The sequence below is a fragment of the Scylla paramamosain genome, chromosome 18, assembly GCF_035594125.1.
Source record: "Scylla paramamosain isolate STU-SP2022 chromosome 18, ASM3559412v1, whole genome shotgun sequence".
NCBI classification, from domain to species: domain Eukaryota; kingdom Metazoa; phylum Arthropoda; class Malacostraca; order Decapoda; family Portunidae; genus Scylla; species Scylla paramamosain.
In genome coordinates, this window is record NC_087168.1 from 805,202 (window position 1) to 822,500 (window position 17,299).

General features: G+C 41.0%; 1 protein-coding gene and 1 non-coding gene across 2 annotated transcripts in view; both read right to left on the bottom strand.

The window, feature by feature from the left end:
* Positions 1-13,316: 13,316 nt before the first annotated feature.
* Positions 13,317-17,299, bottom strand: part of LOC135108978 (uncharacterized) — an 89,938-nt gene continuing 85,955 nt past the window's right edge. The window contains exon 4 of the mRNA XM_064019895.1: positions 13,317-13,565. Within this exon, the coding sequence (XP_063875965.1) occupies positions 13,507-13,565 (59 nt within the window). The 3' untranslated portion in view covers positions 13,317-13,506. The remainder of the gene's footprint in view (positions 13,566-17,299) is intronic.
* Positions 15,944-16,015, bottom strand: Trnaq-cug (transfer RNA glutamine (anticodon CUG)). Its single transcript has one exon. It is a non-coding gene; the product is annotated as a tRNA-Gln (tRNA).

The following is a 17,299-nucleotide window of genomic DNA, read 5'->3' on the forward strand; positions in this document are numbered from 1 at the left end:
CTTAAGTGGTAAAACTGCCTTAACTTCCTCATTTCCTCATCACACTCATCTGGGGACGGAAACTCGCTTCATTCATCACTTCACCTTCTAGATTATATTCACAAAGGTAAAGAAAATATTAATTCACTTCACTTATCAAAAGGTCATTACGAAGAACATGATTTCCAAGGCTAAAGCAGCATTTCTGTGTAAACTAGTAAGTCTATTCGCTTCATTCACTTTCTACTTTCTATTCACTAAAGTAGCAAAAGGAAAACATTACCATATTAGCTCAGTTCACTCAAAAAGATCATTACGAATATGACTTCCAAGAGTAAGGCAGCACTTCTTTTAAACTAATATGCAAACTCGCTCCATTCGCCACTAGACTTTCTTGATTACATTCACAAGGGTACTAAAAAGAAAAAAAAAAAATCAATTCACTTCACATACACAAAGGTCGTTGCGAAGGACATGACTTCCAAGTATGAAGCGGCAATTCTGTTAAACTAATAAGCGTACGTCACGTTTACTTTCATGCAAAGGTGAAATGTTAATTAGATTCTTCCGAGAAATCTTGACAGAACCAATAGGAAATGTTACGTAATTCTTAAACACATTAAACACAATTTTTTTTATTTACCTATTTATTTCATTTATCTATTTTTCTCATTACAAGGCAAAACTATTAATGTAGTTTTGTTAAGTAAAAACAACTTATTATTAATACTAAGCTTTTGAGCAACAGACCTAAATAACTACAATGCTCTTCGCCTTTTGTCTGCTAATAACACCATAACACTTATTCGAGCAATCCCAGGGTCTTACAAACAACGTGCATGCATTGAATGGTCTGAAATACTCAGTCACTATTATTGCTGTCAGTGTCTTTCGAAATTATACTCTAAACTTGCAGGAGACAATTTCATTCAGCTTGAAGAGACACCTTAGCAGACAAAGAATTATGTCACATACTGATTAGTTTGAGCTGCTCCGTCACTCCTATTGCTACAGTAGTGTCTCTCGAAATTATAATCTAAACTTACACCAAATCACTTATACGAGCTTGAGAAGAAGCCGGAGAGGTCGAATAAATAAGCCACATATTAAACAATTTAATAACTGAAGAACCTTATGCAGAAAATTTTAGGTCTTTAGTACGTATTTTAGCGTCTAATCGAGACCAATTTCAGAAGGTTGAATTGAATTTTTTTTTGAGGATTTCAAAGTTGTTTTCACGATTCTAGTGACAGTTCAACAAGGATTCCGCCTTACCAATGAGGAAAACACTCAAGAGAACGTGACTAATCATCCCTGTGGCCTTTAAAAACAATCCCGATGAGAGAAGGAAGGGTTTTCAAAATGTAAACCTTATTCATAAACTCCTAGAAGCGACTGTTGCTTGTAGACTGTGAGTGGAAGGGAAAGACTTGATAAAAACCTTTACATCTCTCGCCTCGCCTCGTCTGGTCGCGGATGATGTGTCTAGGAACCATATTCAGAAACGCTTTGCTCTCTCACCATAACTATTTTCAAAGGCCACAGAGATTACCTGCCGGGTTCTCAAAAGAGTGTTTCTCCTATTAATAATATGGAAATCTTGTTAACCTGTCTCTGGAACCATAAACACCCTTAAAAACGCGTAACTTCAACTAGAGCCTTTTGAAAGCAGTGGAAGTGCGGAGCAGAAGTGTTTCAGAATATGGTCTTGAGAATGAAGGAAGGGAAGGGAGGTGGAGGAGTGAAGGGCGTGGAGGCAAGATGACATCACACAACAGGACACAGACGCGAGGGTGACGCCGCGGAATGCCAAGTTGCCAAGTTGTCCTGAACAGAGACACAAGTTATCACAATCTGCATATACATGACGAGTGTGTGACAGCGAGACGGTCTGCTGCTGCTCATGATGGTGATGATGACGATGATGATGATAGTAGTAGTAGTAGTAGTAGTAGTAGTAGTAGTAGTAGTAGTAGTAGTAGCAGTAGTAGTAGTATTTGATGTTGCAGTAATTGTTGTCGTTGTTGTCGGTGTTGGTGGTGGTGGTGGTGGTGGTGGCGGTTTTGTTCTTGTTCTTCATGTTCTTATTCCCGTCCTTGTTCTTTTTCCTTTTTCTTCTTGGTGGTAGTGGTGGTGGTGGTGGTGGTTACTCCTGTTCTTCATGTTCTTAGTCTTGTCCTTGCTCTTCCTCTTCTTATGCTTTTTCTTCTTCCTAAAAGTGGCGATGGCGTTGGTGGTGGTGACGGTGGTGGTGGTGGTGGCGGCGCTGGTGTTGCAGGGATGATGGAGTGGCAGCGGGGAGTGGCGGCTATCCTGTTCACATCTGCCAGTTCGCGGCGAGAAAACACACTGGCGGGAATTGTTGGTGTAAGGATATGATGTATTAGAGTGGCGGTGACGTGTGTGTGTGTGTGTGTGTGTGTGTGTGTGTGTGTGTGTGTGTGTGTGTGTGTGTGTGTGTGTGTGTGTGGGATATGTCTTTAAAACGGCTCGGTATAAGTAGAATTATATTTACCTTAGTTTCTCTGGCAGGAAGAGGAGAAATGACTACAGCAGTGAGAGTAGTAGGTACTATTACTATTATTATTATTATTATTATTATTATTATTATTAATAGTAGTAGTAGTAGTAGTAGTAGTAGTAGTAGTAGTAGTAGTAGTAGTAGTAGTAGTAGTAGCAGCAGTAGTTGTTGTTATTGTTGTTGTTGTTGTTGTTGTTGTTGTTGTTGTTGCGGTTGTTAATGTTAGCAGCATAAAAATAGTAGTAGTAGTAGTAGTAGTAGTAGTAGTAGTAGTAGTAGTAGTAGTAGTAGTAGTAGTAGTAGTAGTAGTAGTAGTAGTAGTAGTAGTAGTAGTAGTAGTAGTAGTAGTAGTAATAATAATAATAATAATAATAATAATAATAATAATAATAATAATAATAATAATAATAATAATAATAATACAAATAAACAAAAACACAAAGAAACAAATAAAAAAATACATAAAAACAAGGCAAAAAAATTAAACAACTGTGGCATTGAACAAAAAAAAAAAAACATCATTATGAACACGAACCATCACATTAAATACCCACACACTTTTTACCGTCATCAATCAAGCTTTTAAAATTAATCACTGCATTTAAAAACACTCGTGATCTTTTGCGTCTGCCTTCCCTGGTAGATGCGACACATTCAGTATTGAGGTCACTAGTGCCGAGTCAGTAGGAAGCTCTTAAAGGAATCCTGGTTAAAATATATGGGAGTGTTAGGTTGAAATAAGTAGCTATGTTATATCAAGGGACTGCCACGTGTAGATCCGATGACTTTTTGTTTCTTCCGCTATTTTTACTAAGCTCCTAATGGAGAGCTTTAAAAGAGGGTTACGCAAATTCATGGGTGGGAAAGATCGGTGGTAAATGGTATGAATGTATGCTTTATAACTTCCAACCATTTGTACTACAGTCTTTTTAAAAATGCAACCTTAAAAGACAAAATTAACTTCTTTTGTGTGACTATGCAAACACTTTCATGCTCTTTCCTTACGTTCTTATGCTCTCGTGTCCTTCCCTGTCACGAACCAACGAATCGTGAGTCGCACAAACAATAAACAGTTAATGCCTGGTAACTGTGCCTCAGCCCGCACATCGAGGCTACGCAGCAGTGAACGGTGAAGGACGCAGGGAAAAATAAACGCATCATGATACTAATACATTCTCGCAGTCCTTGAAATTAGAGAGAAAAAAAAAAAAAAGAAAGAGAGTCAGATATCATGAAAAGTAAAGCGGTTATTCTTATCTCTCTATTTTTTTCTTTTTATCATCACTGTGCGAGGCTCTAGCAATAAATAATTTTGATACCATGAAATAAGGTAAAAAAAAAAAACGGATATTATGAAAAAGTAAAGCGATTATTCTTCTCTATATTTTTTTCTTATCAAAATGCGACACGTTAGCAACAAGTAATCCTCGTGGTTCCTGAAATAAAGAAGAAAAACCAGACATGAATACTGAAACACTAATTATTATTTTTTTTTATTATCATGAAAATGCAACACGCAAGCAGCAATTCTCGTCATCCTTGAAAAATAGGAAGAAAAATCAAACAAGTACTGAAATACCTATTAAATTTTTCTTTTTTTCTATTATCGAACTGCGACACATTAGCAGTAACTGATTCCCGCTATCCTTGAAATAAGAGGAAAACTCACACTCAACACTGAAATACTCTTATTTTTTGCCTTTTTATTATTTTTTTTTGTTAAGATACAATGCAATAATATAAGAAGGCATCCTCCTCCTCCTCCTCCTCCTCCTCCTCCTCCTCCTCCTCCTCCTCCTCCTCCTCCACTTCCTCCTCCTCCTCCTCCTTTTCTTTCTTTTCAATTTCACTTGCTGTTCATCTCTCTCCTTCTCTCACTCTCTCATTCACACACACACACACACACACACACACACACACACACACATACACACAGGTAACCGCCACAAGCATGCATCGTAGTACACTATACTATACACAGTCTTTCAACTTATACACTGATTTCATTATCTAATTCACTGCCTTTCCATTTCTCCTTACATCTCCATCTTAATATGTGCACTTTAAAAGACAGAGATTGAGAAAAGGAGTAAGAGAGAGAGAGAGAAACTGGGTATACTAGAGGCAAGGCAGAGGGTGAGAGAGATGAAGGAAGGGAGGTAAAAAAAAGAGTTGGTGGAGAGGAATGAAGGAAAGAAGGGATGAGAGCAAGGGAAGAGAGAGACAAAGGAAGATGATAGAGAAGGGGATGAAGGAAAATAGGAAGAAACGGAGGGAGAGAGAAAAAGGAGGGGAGGAAGGAAGGAGGAAAGGATAAAGGGGAAAAAGGAAAGGAGGCATGACAGATGAACAGAGAGAGAGAGAGAGAGAGAGAGAGAGAGAGAGAGAGAGAGAGAGAGAGAGAGAGAGAGAGAGAGAGAGAGAGAGAGAGAGAGAGAGAGAGAGAGAGAGAGAGAGAGAGAGAGAGAGAGAGAGAACGTGAACTAGCATCAAGAAATTTCACTCCTAATAAAGAAATACAATTGAAGTTTCACAGGATGCATTTTACTTTATATTACTACTACTACTACTACTACTACTACTACTACTACTACTACTACTACTACTACTACTACTACTACTACTACTACCATAATCATCATCGTCATCAGCAGCCTCCATCCATCAGGCATCAACTTACGAAGGAAAAGTTCTCATCCCAATAAGAAGTTTGATTCAGTTAATTATTTCTTACTTCTCTCAGACCTTGCCTTGCTCTTCATCCTTCTTAGCAGCCTCATTATCTCCTCCTCCTCCTCCTTTTCCTCCTATCTTCACTCTTCTCCTTCTCCTCCTCCTTCGTCTTTCCTCTCGTTCTTTTCTTTTTTTCATATTATTTTGTGTTAGTCTTTTCCTCCTTTTTCGTGTTTTTTTTTCTTCTTACTATTCACCACCTCCTCCTCCTCCTCTTCCTCTTCCTCCTCCTCTAATTTATCTTCATTTTCACCTCCTCCTTCTAACTTTCCGTATCTCAGTTTTTCACATACTCAAATACAAACTCTCTCTCTCTCTCTTTCTCTCTCTCTCTCTCTCTCTCTCTCTCTCTCTCTCTCTCTCTCTCTCTCTCTCTCTCTCATCCTTCCAGTCAAATACTAATACCTTGTAGAAAAAATCATCAGAACTATTTCCAACAACAACAACAACAACAACAACAACAATAACAACAACTACAACAACAACAACTACTACTACTATTTTCTTGTCCCTCTCTTCATCTGAATGAAAAAAAGTGACTATGGTGTCAGTTTCGCATAGGGTAACTTCAAGGGAAAACACACACACACACACACACACACACACACACACACACACACACACACACACACACACACACACACACACACACACACACACACACACACACCTGGACTCAATAGTTTGTCTCACACAGTCAACATGATCATTACGTGCCTTTATTGACCTCCTCTAATTGCACACACACACACACACACACACACACACACACACACACACACACACACACACACACACACACACCTAACCAATAAGAGAAAGTCTGTTAGTATTGAAAGGCCACCACCATTACCACCACTACCACCACCACTACCACAGCCACTACCACCACCACCACCACCACCACCACCACCACTACTTACTATGCAGCATCGCCTCCACCACCATCACTACTGCTATTACCATCATCAATACCACTATCCCTGCCACTACTATCCTATCCTGCCTGCAACTACAGTACTTTCCTTCTCCTTTCACTCAGAATTACACACACAAACACACACACACACACACACACACACATAACGAAAACAATTCAACAACAAAAAAGATTCCTCTACATGAAGAAAACTCTCTCTCTCTCTCTCTCTCTCTCTCTCTCTCTCTCTCTCTCTCTCTCTCTCTCTCTCTCTCTCTCTCTCTCTCTCTCTCTCTCTCTCTCTCTCTGTTACATAAGCAGCCTAGTTCAGACCTGAATATTTCTTAGTTTCGTTTGGTCTTCATTTGTATTCCTTTGTATTCTCCTCTCCTCTCCTTTCTCTACCACCTGCAACCCACCACAACTATCTCTCTCCTTCCCTTCCCTTTCCTTGCTCTATTTTCCCCCGTCCCCTTCTCTTCTCTCCCCTCTCTACCACCACCACCATCACCAGCGAGGCGCCCCTCAGCAGCCTTGAGATGGCTCGGGTATGCGTGGAGGTGTCCGCTGCTTATGCCTCGCCCCTTGTGGACTCCCAGTGCCTGAGCCAACTCCAGATGAGGCCAAAGCGATTCTGACACCTTCGAGTAAGTGCCCTGTTCTCGTTCTGCCCAGGTGCGGGAGTGTGACAGTACAAACATGATTCCCGGGAGTAAACACAGCATTTCATTCGCTTCATTGGCCTGCTATGTAAAGAACAGGAGCAATGTTGTTTTGATATGAAATGTCACTCTTCGCGTTAATGACTGAAATTTTTCCTTCTTACGTCTGTGTTCTTTAGTAGTTCTTTCATCGAGGCAAATTTTCAGAGGCTACAGAAGTTCAGTTATGTAAAAAATGGGAACAATGTTGTTTTAAAATTTATATGAAAGGTGATTATGCGTGTTAATAATGAAAATTCTTTATTACCTAAGCATGTATTCTTAAACGCTTAACTTTGCCCTCCCATCAGACAATCTTTAGAGGCTACACATGTTCAGTAAACAAATCACTTCAATGACCTGTTATATGAAAAAAGAAGTAAATATAAAGAGCAATATTTCAAAAATTAGATTAAACCTATTTTTTTCTTGCTAACAATGTATTCTTAAACGCTTTATTCTTCCATTAGGATAATTCATAAAAGATACAGATGATTATTTCTTTATCTCTCTTAATGATGCAGAACTCTTGTTAAACTATCACCACAACCATGAAATCACTTTTAAAAACCTTCATAAATGTCACTAAAACCTGTTAAAAAGCAGTAAGGATAACACGCCGAAACGTTTAACAATGCGTTCGTTAGTGTAACAATGTGTCCACGAATCTGGAGACACGATATGACTCAGCTATTATATAAAACATGAGGGAGAGGTCACTAAATATCATGGGAAACCTCTTTCTCGTTTTAATGGCTTTACGACTTACTTCAACGACTTATCCTACGTTTACTTTGCGCAGATAACGTACATGATTCATTCACTGCACAAAACATGACAGACTTATCACTAAAAATCACACCAAGCTTTGTTCTCCATTTTAACAACTTTCTACATAACTTACTTTCACAACTTATGTTTACTTAGCGTTGACAAACAATGTATCGCAATCGTAAACGGCAGTCTTTCACCCGATGCTGCGGCGCCAAACTATCAAACAGTCTTTCACCCACTTACACCAAAACAAGATTGATGTCACTGTGAACATAACACGGAATATGATTCCACGCGTTAAAAAGAAAAAAAAATCCTCTTACTTAGCGTGAAATAAATAGATAGATAGATAAGTAAATAAATAAATAAGTAAATAAATGCATCATGGCAGTGAACAGCAGACTCACTTCACCCACTTACGTAAAGATGAGATCGATGTCGCTGTACACATAATACGAAACCTGATTCTTCGTGTTACCAATGACAGTTTTCTTACGGAGCGTGACAAAGCAATGTTCCCCGGCAGTAAACACCACAGACTTCATGGACACGTTAAAGATTACACCCAACCTGATTCTGAGTGTTGGCAATGATCGGCTGTCTGACTTAATTTCAGCGGGACAGAAAACACCCGATTTGGTTCATTATAATTATATTGACAATGATAGTTTTCTTGCCGAGCGTGACGAAATAAACAGGTACCACAACATTACACACTCAGTTTGGTTTTTGCTACTTATATGGAAATAATGCCAACGTCGTTTGAAAATTTTACGAAACCTGAGTCTCCGTCTTTACAATGACAGTTTTCTTACCGAGCGTGACAAATAAAGCACCACAAAAGTAGATACCGGATTTGATTCAGCCACTAATATAAAGACCATGCCAATGTGGTTTAAAAAGTTATGGAAAACCTGATTCTCCTTGTTAACAGTGACAATTCTCTTGCTGAGCGTAAGAAACAAATGATTACAAAAGCAGACACACGATTTGATTCACCCACTTGTACTAATAAGACCAATGTCACTTCAAACATAATATAAAACCTGAGTCTCTGTGTTAAAAGTGACTATTTCTCTACCATAAATTTGAGCATAATAATTTCACAAACAAAATCAGCAATGGCTTTCGGCAGGTGTCTTGTTCCCGACGATTCTGCCCTGAAGTTACAATATTTTTATCTTATTTTTTTTTCCGGGTGAGGATGCAGCCAACGTTATCTCAATTAAAAACAGTGTTGGCTACAAAACCTGAGTCTTCGTGTTTAACAATCAGAAGTGGCTTGCTTAATGTGGCAAAACGGTGGTCCCAGAGGGCCTTAAACACGTGATTTGACTCAGCCACTGGATAAAGCATGAAATTAACGTTGTTTTGAATATCATATGAAACTTATCTTCCTGAATGATTGAAAGTTATCTTAGGGAACGAGAAAACACAGGTTCCGGAGGGCAGAAAACATGAAATACGACTTAGCAATTATGTTAAACAAGAGACTGTTGTTGATTTAAATATTGTACTAAAACTTATCATGTTAATAATGATTGACAGCTGTCTTAGAGCGCGAGAAAATAATGGTTAGTGTGGCGTTAAATTTGAATACATTTTCCCGCTTGAGTAAAAATGAAGACCAACGCAGCTTTGATAATTATACGAAACCTGATTCTCTGTGTTAACAATGATAATTACTTGACACTTAGAGTGACAAGACAGTTCTTTCGTGCTCTAATAAATAAAAGATTTTACTTACCTTCTTATATAAAAAAAAAAAAAAAAAAAATTGACCAATATCGCTGCCAAAAATAATATGACTGTTAACGGTGCCTGACATCTCTCTCTTAGTGACAAAACTCCCTTAGTGACAAACACAGTGTGCGTGTACCAGTAAAAACACTTCATATAAAAAAATATAAAAAAAATAAATAAATAGATAAAAATCAATCAGAAAGCTGACACACTCTTAACAACAATGATCAGTAATTTATATAAACTACAACAACAAAAACAAAATTTCGTGCGCCAGTAAACCCAAAACCTCATTGACTCCATTATATAAGAACAAAAACGAGCATAACTTTAATACCAAACTTGACTCCTGTGTAACGAAGGCCCGTATTCTGAAACGCTTTGCTCTCTCATCACGGACTATCTTCAGAGGCCACACAGATGATTAGCCGGGTTCTCAAGTGTGTTTCTACCATTAATAATATAGAATTCTTGTTAATCTGTCACTAGAATCGTAATAGCAACCTTAAAAAACTCGTGTAACTTTAACTAAAACCTATGGAAAGTTGTGGAGGTGCAGCGCAGACGTGTTTCAGAATATGGTCCTAATGTCTGATGTATTTATTCGGTGGGGACAGGACAGTTAGTATGTATATGTGGGTCATGGGTACAGCAGAGTCGGTCCACGACAGTACCCAGGAGTTCCGCTGATTGCATACGTATTGAAGCCTTGAAATGACGGACGCACCATCTCTGGAATTTGCGTCCTACGAAGGTGAAGGTGGTTGGGGACAATTTGCGATGGTGTAACGTGTGTGTGTGTGTGTGTGTGTGTGTGTGTGTGTGTGTGTGTGTGTGTGAAGTGTGTGTGTGTGTGTGTGTGTGTGTGTGTGTGTGTGTGTGTGTGTGTGTGTGTGTGTGTGATAACATGACAGGGATGGAGAATATGGCGAAGAAAGAAAGAAAGAACAAAAAAGAAAGCAAATAACAAAACAAAAAACACCACCACCACCACCACCACCACCACCACCACCAACAACAACAACAACAACAACAACAACAACAACAACAACAACGAAATAAAAAAAAAACCGCAAAAGACCAACAGACGGTCACTGTTCTTCTCCTAAATCTATTAACAGTGGTGTTCCTCAGGGTTCTGTCCTGTCACCCACTCTCTTCTCAATATTCATTTAATGATCTTCTAAACCAAACTTCTTGTCCTATCCAATCCTACGCTGATGATACCACCCTGCACTTTTCCACGTCTTTTCATAGACGTCCAACCCTTCAGGAGGTAAACATTTTCACGCAGGGAAGCCACAGAACGCCTTGACTTCTGATTTTTCTAGAATTTCTGATTGGGGCAGAGCAAATTTGGTATTGTTTCAATGCCTCAAAAACTCAATTCCTCCATCTATCAAATCGACACAACCTTCCAGACAACTATCCCCTCTTCTTCAATGACACTCAACTGTCCCCCTCTTCTACACTGAACATCCTTGGGTCTGTCCTTTACTTATAATCTGAACTGGAAAACTTCACATCTCATCTCTAGCTAAAACAGCTTCTATCGAAGTTAGGTGTTCTGAGACGTCTCCGCCAGTTTTTCTCACCCCCGCCAGCTGCTGACTCTGTACAAGGGCCTTATCCGTCCATGTATGGAGTATGCTTCACATGTCTGGAGGGGCTTTGCACTCATACTGCTCTTCTAGACAGGGGTGGAATAAAAAGCTTTTCGTCTCATCAACTTCTCTCCTCTAACTGACTGTCTTCAGCCTCTCTCTCACCGCCGCAATGTTGCATCTCTAGCTGTCTTCTACCGCTATTTTCATGCTAACTGCTCTTCTGATCTTGCTAACTGCATGCATCCCTTCCTCCCGCGGCCTCGCTGCATAAGACTTTCTTTCTTTCCCTCACCCCTATTCTGTCCACCTCTCTAACGCAAGAGTTAACCAGCACTCTCAATCATTCATCCCTTTCTCTGGTAAACTCTGGAACTCCCTGCCTGCTTCTGTATTTCCACTTCCTATGACTTGAATTCCTTCAAGAGGGAGGTTTCAAGACACTTATTCATGAATTTTTGACCACTGCTTTGACCCTTTTATGGGACTGGCATTTCAGTGGGCATTTTTTTTATTGGATTTTTGTTGCCCTTGGCCAGTGTCCTTCCTAAATAAAAAAAAAAAAAAAAAAAAAAAAAAAAAAAAACTGGAACAAGACACTGACACTTGAAATGAGAGAGAGAGAAAAAAAAAAGAAGTTATCCCGACCAGCGCTGCGTATGTACAAGTTGGAAGCCTCGCAGGAAGTAACGGTGACGAGAGCAGCGGGTGATGGATGGAGGAGGTCGAGGAATTAGGTGCTGTGCTATAGGGCCGTGATGGATGAGACGCTGATTTATTGGTGTTACAAGCGACCCTGATGGATGATGGCTGGTTGATAAAGCCTGGAAAACGCGAGACCGATGCGCCATTATGCCAGGCTGAAGAGTGGCGACGGGAGCCTGACATGAGAACTTACTGCCGACCGACCACTGACCGCCAGGAAGGAGCAAGTCAGCCAACCAGTCAGCCAGCCAGCCAGCCAGCCCGCCGAGACCACTACACACCACCAGATGAGCCGCCCTCTATCCACGAGTAGGAACATATGAGCATGGAAAAAATCAGGGAAGCTACATGAAACCCCCTTTCTTCCTCATCCATAAAACTGTCTATTGTTTTAAAGCTCTCTAATGACTGAGGCTCATCTATCGTAAAGCCATCACTCTAGGCAGAACTTGACAAGCATCACCAGAAAGTCACTAAAATCTCACTGCTGTGGCCCGTGCTACTTTAAGCAGCGACCTGTATGACGCCACTTCAAGCTTGCGTGACTAAAGCGGCTCGATGTGGATCAAGCGTAACACAGTTCAGTCTTGGCTGGTGAGCGTGTTCCTCGAAGGAGTCTTGTACGCTGCCGACGATCAGATTAGTAAAATAATTTACTAAAGTGGTGACCAAGAAGGAACTTGCATCTACATATTTTCCAAGGGTTATTACAGTCATCAGGTCATGTAGTTAGCAATGCTTCTCGCTATCTTTCCTGGAACTGCCTTTTGAAGTGAGATGATCAGCTTAAAGCGGTGACCACATGTGAAAAATACAGTGACTAGCCATTCACTCAGTATCACAGTTTCAAGTCCCCATGATACGCAATGTATCTTTCACGAGGGGCGACCTGTTTCTCGGAGCTCTCTTTCGCCCTGTCGATGACCGCTTCGCTGGCCACTCATAAAAAGAAGTGCTTTACTGCCCACTCGTAAAGAAGCTGAGTGATGCAACAAGGGGGCCAGGCGAGCTGGGCTGAGGTGAGGCGAGGTGGTTAAGCGAGATAAAAAGTTAACTCCTGCTTCACTTCCTCTATATGGCAGCTCTGATAACACGGTGGAGGCAATGTTCACTTAATAAGGGAGCTGAGTGAGTACCCTCGACTGTTTTGGCGTTTGGGTGACAGACGGTCATTGGCTTCCCTCCTCCCCGGCTCTTGCCAACCTTCCCAGAACCAAGAATGTCAGGAGAGGGTTTTGTAAGCTGTGTGTATACTAGAAACTCGCTTGAAACCCTACCTGGTGTCATATCTAACCTCTCGATTAAGTATTTGGTTCATATCTAAAAGGAAATAAATGGAGATACAAGTAGTAGGTTCTCAAATACAACAGGGGGTGACCAGAAGAGATTCTCAGTCAGTCAGATCTTCGTGCAGAGTCAATAGGAAAGTTTTTAAACATATCAAATTTATGGAGAGAGACGACAGATGGATATAAGTATGCATGTTTTATAAAGAGACTGCCATGTGTAGACTTACCAGCTTCTTGCAACTTCGTTATTTTTCATTTATTTATTTATTTATTATTTTTTTCTGGCACCAGTTTCATGTCACTATTTCATATCATTCCCTCCTACTGGCTACCGTCCATTTCCCTGAGCATTTAATGAAGGATGGTGCTTAAGCTGTGAAGTTATAGTCTCTGTACACTGTATAAATAAACCCAGTCGAAAGATGAAACCTATCATCTCCCAGTCGACTGAAGGAACCTGTCATCTCCCCATGGTCCGTGTGAAGTGTGAAGTGCGGTAGCGTTTGTCTGTTTGGTTGCACATTCATGGCACATACCGTCAAGATGCAGCTCCTTGTAATGCCTCAGTCTGCCACTGGTTCATACTTTGCATCTTACCTGTGGAAAGAAAAGACAGCAACGTTAATGACGGTAGCACACATACTTAAGTAAATAGATAGATAAATACATATATAGATAGATAGATAGATATAGATAGACAAATGCATAGATAGATAGGTCGATACACACAGACACACACGTATGTAGGTAGATAAATACATATAGAGATAAACAGATAGGTTGACAGATGTAGATAAATAGAGAAGTACATAGACAAATAGATAGACAGATAGAGATAAACATGTATAAACAAATAAATAGTTGAACAAACATTGATAAAATATAGATAGACACATACATAAATGGATGGATAGATAGATGAATAAACAGACTGATCAAAACATATTTCATTGACCAAAACCTCGTAAAAACAATAAATTCACACAACCTGAACCAGTAAAGCAACAGTATTTATGATCCGGTACAACGCATTGAAACGAAAGTAGATCCAGAATGAATAGGATATAAACTAGAGAATATTTTTTATACCTTGACTTGCACAACTGTTTTCTTTCATAACACACACACACACAAAAAAAAAAAAACTCCTACGTGTAACACAATACAAAGCACAACACAATAAAAAACACAGCAATACAAACGAAAAAAACAACACACCTTAACACATTCACTCGCAACCACTGTCCCGTCCCTCCCTCCAGTTCATTTCCATCCCGACCGAAGAAAAAATTACACGTATTCCAGCGGCGTATCTTTAAACACAGGAAGAAGAAGAATCTAATATAAGGCGCAGCGTTGGGGCCAGCATCCCCCCGTGGCGTCCTTTGTGCCGCGTGCCGCCGTCCACTCCCCGCCGCGCCCTTGTGAGCAGCAAACGTTGGGTACGGCGAGGAAAACACGAGGGAAGGAGCAGCAGGAAGGAACCACGACCCCTCCCCTCATCTCCCCCAACCCGCGGCTGCCTCACAATACCGTCGTAATTTCCTCACCTCCGCTGCTGTGTTGACAAGCTCCCACGCACCCCCGGGCACTCCCACACAGCCCCGCACTCCCATCCACCCCTACGTACCTCCAGACACTCCTATGCACCCCCACACACACCACTTCTGACCCTACACACACCCACGCACCCCAAACACACCCACACGCAGCCCTACACCCACCTACCCACACACACACGCACCTCCACGCACACTCATCCATCCTTCACACACCCACGCACCTCCACACATCCCTACACACACTCTCACACCCCTTACGCAACCACCACACCCACGCAACGCAGTATCAGCAACACCCACACACCTCATTCATCACAATGCCCGCTGGATACGCAGAGAACAGCCACGACACAGGGTTCCTTCAGGCTATTTCCTTCAGGGTACGGCCTCCTGCCTCGCCTGAATCCTGAACCCTGAACCCCTAAGGCCCTGAACTGAACACCGCCAAGACCTGGATTTTTATTTATTTATTTATTTATTTATCTATTTTTATTTATTTTTTGCAGTGGATTTATTCATGTATATTTTTTTATTATACTCTTCTGTTGCCCTTGGCCAGTGCCCCAACTTACATCGAAAAAACGGCTACTTCCTTCCTTCAGGGGTACGGTTCCTATCTCGCATGAACTCTGAACTCTTGAAGCCCTGAAGCCCTGAAGCCCTTCCTCCCTGCCACGCCGCACCACCTCCCGTTCTTACGCCAGATTGGTTCCCGTGTTGAAGAAAGGTTCCTTATTTTCTTGGTTCCTAGGCCGGGTTATAATTACCCGGTTTCCCAGTAATGTGTGTGTTTGAATTTAATTTGATGTTTGAATTGCTATCATCATTTATTTGTTCGTTAGGTTTATTGGTAATGTTTAAATTGAAAGGGAATATGTGAATAGGTGTGTTTTGTAGGGGGGAGAGAGAGAGAGAGAGAGAGAGAGAGAGAGAGAGAGAGAGAGAGAGAGAGAGAGAGAGAGAGAGAGAGAGAGAGAGAGAGAGAGAGAGAGAGAGAGAGAGAGAGAGAGTTATCGTGTATAGAAAATAAAGTCAATGGAGAGAGAGAGAGAGAGAGAGAGAGAGAGAGAGAGGAGAGAGAGGAGAGAGGAGAGAGAGAGAGAGAGAGAGAGAGAGAGAGAGAGTTATCGTGTATAGAAAATAAAGTCAATGGAGAGAGAGAGAGAGAGAGAGAGAGAGAGAGAGAGAGAGAGAGAGAGAGGAGAGAGAGAGAGAGAGAGAGAGAGAGAGAGAGAGAGAGAGAGAGAGTTATCGTGTATAGAAAATAGTCAATGGAGAGAGAGAGAGAGAGAGAGAGAGAGAGAGAGGAGAGAGAGAGAGAGAGAGAGGAGAGAGAGAGAGGAGAGAGAGAGAGGAGAGAGAGAGAGAGGAGAGAGAGAGAGAGAGAGAGGAAAAAAAAAAAAAACACTCATGAGGTCCCACCGAGACTCGAACTCGGATTGTTGGATTCAGAGTCCAAAGTGCTAACCATTACACCATGGGACCCGCCGAAAGCTTCACTTTGGCAGGCTTTCTTTATTTATTTTCTTTCCTCTATTTGCCCTGCCTTTCTTTTCCTATCTGTCTATATGTATACCTATTTACCTATAAGCCTATCTGTTTATTTATCTATTTATCTATTTACAAGTACTTATCGCTAGTTATTTATCAATTATCCATCTATATACGTCTCCCCCTCTCTTTCTACCTATTTACGAGTATATACCTATCACTACCTATTTATCTACCATTTATCCAAGTCTAACCTCTCACCAGCCCAGTATATATAAATTCCCATGACATATGTGTTCACAAGAGACAAGTGCATGCTAGCTGCCACTGTTGCACTGAGCCTGTCTCGAGTGGGGGGCGAGCATCACACGCACTCTGCCTTGCTCGTACTGTCTGGCGGGTCGTCTTCCCACGCCGGGCGCTCTGAACACTTGCGCCTGGGGTAAGCATGCACGCTAAGTACTTGAGTGGCGCGACCATTCCCAACGCTCACCACTCAGCTGCTCCACGCGACGAAGGTATTGCAATGTGGAATCCTGAATAAATGACACAACTTCAGATAGAGAGATGGGGGGAAAGATAGGTAGATAGATAGCTAGATAGATAGATAAATAGATAAATAGATAAATAGACAGACAGACAGACAGATAGATGAACATATATAGATAGACAGTACCCTACCTCTTCCTTTTTTTCTTGTTTCCCATGTCTTAAACCGTTTTGAAAGAGGGCTGTCAAGACACATTCGGAACTAAAACTGTGTATTTATTTATTTATTTATTTATTTTTACTTTACTTTTGGAGCGGCAAGTTTAGTCTCTCTCTCTCTCTCTCTCTCTCTCTCTCTCTCTCTCTCTCTCTCTCTCTCTCTCTCTCTCTCTCTCTCTCTCTCTCTCTCTCTGTTATTTATGCGTCACACAATAAATACAATAATCGTAGCAATGAAATGACAATTAAATTACAAAAAAACTGGTCGTGTTCTTTAGCTAAAAAAAAAATATTACTGGCTTGTATAATTTATTTCAAAGCTGCTCTCTCTCTCTCTCTCTCTCTCTCTCTCTCTCTCTCTCTCTCTCTCTCTCTCTCTCTCTCTCTCTCTCTCTCTCTGAACTGATTTCCTTAACACGTAAATAACTGAGTATGGAAAAAGAAGGTACCATCCATGTACACAAGAGTAGGATGTACACCAAACTACCAATAAGTGTACATTTCATCATTCACTGTCGTTACTAAGCCAGGAGGAGGAGGAGGAGGAGGAGGAGGAGGAGGCGCTGCAGG